Genomic DNA, 5055 nt, shown 5'->3' on the forward strand with positions numbered 1-5055 from the left:
GCCAGGTGGTAATTTCAAGATTTGGAATAATGTAATATATATATATATATATATATATATATATATATATATATATATCCCATGTGCATAAAGGGACAAACTTATACTATGATCATAGAACAAATAAACATAGCTCACTAAAAAGGGAATCAAACAAAAAGGTATATTTCATCAACAAAAGTAGCTATCTACACAATTCTGGAATATGATTAATTGCCAATATTAACTTTAATAATAGATAAAGGAAATTTATTTATATATGCATTTTATATTTTGAGTGTAAATAATAAAGTAAATGTTAAAAGTGGGTAGAACTAAGAACTAAAAGAAGTGCAATCTTATTGCTTCCGTTTTTTGCCTTAAAGATGAGTTTATGTTTCAAAAAAAATTTATTTCTTTACCGTAAGTTCCTATCACACTTGCACAAATATTAACAAAATCACACATTATGATAGTCAAATAAGAATTCTAAAGCAAAAAAATTGTGTATACATACACTCCATCCTTTGTTTGTCTCCTACACTCCTTGGAAATTGATAAACCCCCACATTTCGGTTATCTTTTTGGCCAGGGGTAGAATGGTCTTTTATGGTATTATGGTTGCTATTGGCTGTTTTGTTAGTGGGAAGAGCACCTGAGTATGTTGGCTGTGATTCCCTTTTGTCTTGTCTCTTGTAATAGTATATATAGTCCTTTGTTTTAGAGTCAGTAGCTGAGAATTGATTTGTAAAGAACTTTGTTCTTTTGGAGAGCCCCTTTCCTCTCGAATGACTGGGAATTATCTTAATATTATCAAGTAATTTTGTTAGTATGTCGGGAGTATACGATAGATTCAACAGGGGTCTATCAGAAATGTATATGATTGTGTCAGATTATCATTAGTACTTATTAAGTGCCAATTTAATGTTCCATTCTCTCCACCCTTGAAAATATATGGTTGTTCACAAAACAATAAATATCAATATTTTAACTTCATAAAATAATTAAATGATGCAGATATGGGCACTACTTGTTCATGTCCTAAAATTGTAAAAGGCCAAGAAGTGCAATAATTTTGTTAAGTGCAAGTAGTTTGCTAAAGGAACTTGATCACTCCCTATGCCTCTGTCCCTTTACATCCCACCACCAATGAAGGTTGATTCTTTCAAACCAAATTCCTTGACTTTTTACAAAAAAACTTTCCTCAATTATTTTTCCTTCTTTTACAGTATTATTATATATTAATTAACTATCTATGTTTTTTTTTGCAGATCGGTGATTACTTATTTGCAAAAGATGTCAAAATCGAAGAAAAACCGGGCGTTTTTGAAATCACATTTTTCTTGAAATATAAAGACTACAACTTTGATAATGAGATGGAATGGGTTGATGATCAGACAAATAGTTGGGAATCGGTTTTAGAGGCATTACTGCGATGTGGCCAACTTTACGTGGGTGTCAACCCACTAGGTTAGTATCCTTGACATTATTTTTGTTGTTTATTGTAAAATAGAAAGTAGGGATGTAAAATCCAATAAGCTCTTATTTGGGTTGGGGTATTTAGAACCAAATAAGGTGTTATTTGGATAACGTGGACCGAATAAACATAATATAGATACCCACAAACCAAATCGAATTGCTTATTCGGGCCTAATTCGGTTCGGTTTAGGATTTCGGGTCAAATTCTCATCCCTAATAGAAAGAATCAATAAAACTATTATTTTTATTGTAGATATCAGAAGAAATTTAGAAATGAGAGATCTTATTCAAGATTTAGAACAAATTGAACGTCGTGCCAATTCTTTGGTCGAAGAGGTAATAATTTTGATCTTAGCGATATTCAGTTTTTTCTGTCTCCTTTTTATGTACACCTTTTTTCTATCTTCTCTTAATGCAGGCCTCTAAATATTACAACGAAGGAAGTTTATTTCTTGGAAATCAAAAGATGGATGAAGCAGAGAACTTAAGAAAGGAGATCGAGGTCGAAGATGAGAAAAATTACTCCAAGCTACTACTATACAGGTTTTTATAAATTATGTTTCTGGTTTTTTATTTTTATTTTTATTTTTTATTTTTTAAATCTATGTTTCTAATTTAATGACCTCTTTAATGAATCCTTCAATTCAGGAATATGGAAATTACCAACAAAATCACGATTGATCTTCATGGACAATTTAGATATGAGGCAATGTGGTTTTTGAAGCTTCACTTGTGGCTGTTCAACAATTTACGTAGTATGATCATTAATATTATTTTATTTAATATCTTTTCATGTCTTTTTGTTTAATTTTTTATTCTTTACAACAGCTGGAAAGGAAATTGTTGTGATAACGGGACATGCTGAAGATCGAGAAACGAAACCGGTTTTGAAACCAATGGTACAAGTATTTTTTATTCAATTTTATTTTTCAATACTTAGAATAAAAGATTTGCTTTTGTTTTGTAGGTCATTGGTTTACTAAAACGATATGGAATTGAGCCTAAAGAATTAAATAAAGGCACCTTTGTTATCACACTTCCTTCTGAAGCGAGAGATTTCAATTTTGCATTGGACATTTCCGACTGTACAGATGTGATTGAATTTTGATAACAAATATGCTACTGAATTTCTTTTCTCTGTTTTTCCTAGATTGATAGTAATTCACCAAAACCCTAAATCAATCGTCGTCACTGAAAAAAGACCATTTCTTGAATTGATGCTCACTCCTCCTTCTTCCAAACTACCATCACACCAGCAACATCTCTTCTATCCGTTACCACAACCCTCTTGAGGCCTCTGTTACTACCACCCTCCCGACGTTGCCGTTACCACCACAGGTGGCCGCAACCCCCTCTGCCGCCCTGCTTCTACCTTAAGCCGAGACAAGAAACACTACCCTTATATCTCTGCCACCATCAACGCCACCGATAGACATCATTCACTTGAATTTCAACTCTTTCTCTCACCACCCTTACGATCCCGCGTTCACTCCACCACCACCGACACTCAATCCTGCCATCATCACGCATGTCGAACCTTGGTAACTTCCATTGCCTCTGTTGGTTGGTTCATATCCAGACCGCGATTTCAAGTAAGCATCATTTATATCTCTTATTTTCGACATTTTGCTAAAAAGTTTAGATTTGTTATGTAGTGTAATGATTTTCACCATGGATTGTGTTGAATTTTTGTTTTGCTTTGTATAAGTTGCCACGATTCTAGAAGCAGTACCGATTTCAGGCCCTGATTTTCACTCTCGATTCCGATTCGAAGGTAAGAAACATTCATATAATTCTTTTAGACCTTTTGTTCGAGTTTCGTTGGTGATCATTTTAACTTTGTATTGATTATTTTTTTTATAGGATCAATAAACTCTTGCTCCAAAGTGAACCCCTTTGTAGAGGAGCAATCTGATGACAAGGTAACACCTGAATGCTTCGTTCCCTCTCTTCTGCACTCCTTCTTTTCAGTTTATTTTTTTGATTTTCAAGCCTTCATATCTCTTTTCACATAAATCAAATTCAAAATTCAAATCCTCTCTGTTTAATAGTCATTATTGAAATTGCTATTAGGTTTCTCTCCATCACCAAGCTTGACACAACAAATCTGAACTTTTTTATACTCATTGATGTTTCTAAGTAACTACTTGACAACCACTCACCATCACCCTTTGTAAATGCTTTGGTATGTCTTTTTTTAGGGTTTAAAAGATGTTTTCATCTTAATCTTTTGTGTGAGGAAAGTGTTGTAGTCGTGTATTTTGTCTAAATTTTTTTTTTTTTTTTTTGTTATTTATAGAACCTTCAGTTATTTTCCTATGCTTTAAAATTTACTGTCTTTGCTCGCTTAAGCAATGGGTGATTGTGAAAGAAGTGGACCTGAGTATCTAACTCGGGTTTGTTAGTGGTTTAGGGTTCATAAAAATATAATATTGAATTCAGCCTCTGCCCTAATATCTCTTTTTAATTTAATATGAATAAAGATAGGTTTTCTTCTGCAACTATTGTACATTCCTTTTCACTTCATATTAGAAAGTTTCTTTTCGTCTTTTCTGCAAGGTCATTTTCATTATATTCGCAAGTTTCAATTTCTGAGTTTTTAAACTTGTTATCCTACATGGACTGCTGATTATGTTTGTTGTTGTTGGTTAGGATGAATTGTTTATGTTCTTATAGATTGTAGATGAGGGAGGGGGTGAAAGGGAATGGCTGCAAGGTGGGCGGGTGAGTTGTGGAGTAGAGTAGAGCCTACATGTTAATAATAATATAATTATTTTAATACTAATAAAAGTTAATAAGAATGTAGGACGTAATGGTAAAATGACTCAGGTACATTTTTGTTTTAACCATAGAAATAAAATAATGCTTTAAATTTGTTTTTATAAAAAACAAAGAAATAAATAAAAAGTAGGACACTGAAACCAAATATAAGTTATGTTTTGTGACCATTACATTGGTCTTTATTCTTATTATCATTTTCTTATGTTGTTTGTAGTTGTAATCTGATATAACTAACATTGTTGTTTGCTCTGTTACAACTTCCTGATTGAATGAGTGGGAGTCCATTTGGTAAACCTGTGACCACAAAGTCTAAATGTCTAATGTTGGAACAAACATGAATCAAGACTTATTGTTGTTTATAATTCTTATTGGGCAGTTTAAATTAGTAAATCATACATCATTATGATTTTTTTAGATCCCGCTTTTGGACTCATGGTTTCACATGTCATGCTTTTTATAGGTAGGTTAGACAACATCATCAAAAGTGGCTCTGGTACGAGGGAAAACTATCTTTTGATCTCCCGTTCTCTTTTTGAAGATGGTTACAATTTGTCAAGGCAGTAGACAAATTTGTTAGATATAAAAATTTGGTGCCCGAAATAACTACCCAAAGGAGTTGCTACTGCTCACCGTGGGGTACAACATTCACACAACCAAATGTTGTCACTGTCTCCAAAGAAGGGTTAGTATTTGACGATAATGCAATCCATGATAGCTTAAGTCTGTCGCTAAACATACATGATGCAGAGTCCGAGCTTCCTATTAGACATGAGAAGATGCATAGTGTGGCTGCACTTTTGTTGTGGACAGATGTTA

At 33.1% G+C, this 5055-nt stretch overlaps 1 protein-coding gene and 1 long non-coding RNA gene across 2 annotated transcripts; both read left to right on the forward strand.

Moving 5' to 3' along the window:
* Positions 1 to 2034: 2034 nt before the first annotated feature.
* LOC145016174 (SMR domain-containing protein At5g58720-like) lies at positions 2035 to 2786 on the forward strand. Its single transcript, XM_078974570.1, has 3 exons — positions 2035 to 2213; positions 2287 to 2357; positions 2426 to 2786. Exons 1-3 carry the CDS (start codon positions 2111 to 2113, stop codon positions 2564 to 2566), a joined length of 315 nt encoding a protein of 104 aa, XP_078830696.1. The 5' UTR covers positions 2035 to 2110; the 3' UTR covers positions 2567 to 2786.
* Positions 2787 to 2804: 18 nt separating this feature from the next.
* Positions 2805 to 4788, forward strand: LOC145016175 (uncharacterized). Its single transcript, XR_013666145.1, has 3 exons — positions 2805 to 3050; positions 3167 to 3232; positions 3322 to 4788. It is a non-coding gene; the product is annotated as an uncharacterized LOC145016175 (long non-coding RNA).
* Positions 4789 to 5055: the final 267 nt, after the last annotated feature.

This window comes from Lactuca saligna, chromosome 9, assembly GCF_052625555.1.
Source record: "Lactuca saligna cultivar CGN05327 chromosome 9, ASM5262555v1, whole genome shotgun sequence".
Classification (NCBI taxonomy): domain Eukaryota; kingdom Viridiplantae; phylum Streptophyta; class Magnoliopsida; order Asterales; family Asteraceae; genus Lactuca; species Lactuca saligna.

What these genes read in the sequence shown, in the direction of transcription:
- LOC145016174 (XM_078974570.1), top strand. Translation starts at nt 2,111, where the DNA reads ATGGAAATTACCAACAAAATCACGATTGATCTTCATGGACAATTTAGA. An exon ending in GCTGTTCAACAATTTACGTA is followed by an intron (nt 2,214 to 2,286) that starts GTATGATCATTA and finishes TCTTTACAACAG; the next exon opens with CTGGAAAGGAAATTGTTGTG. An exon ending in AACCGGTTTTGAAACCAATG is followed by an intron (nt 2,358 to 2,425) that starts GTACAAGTATTT and finishes TTTGTTTTGTAG; the next exon opens with GTCATTGGTTTACTAAAACG.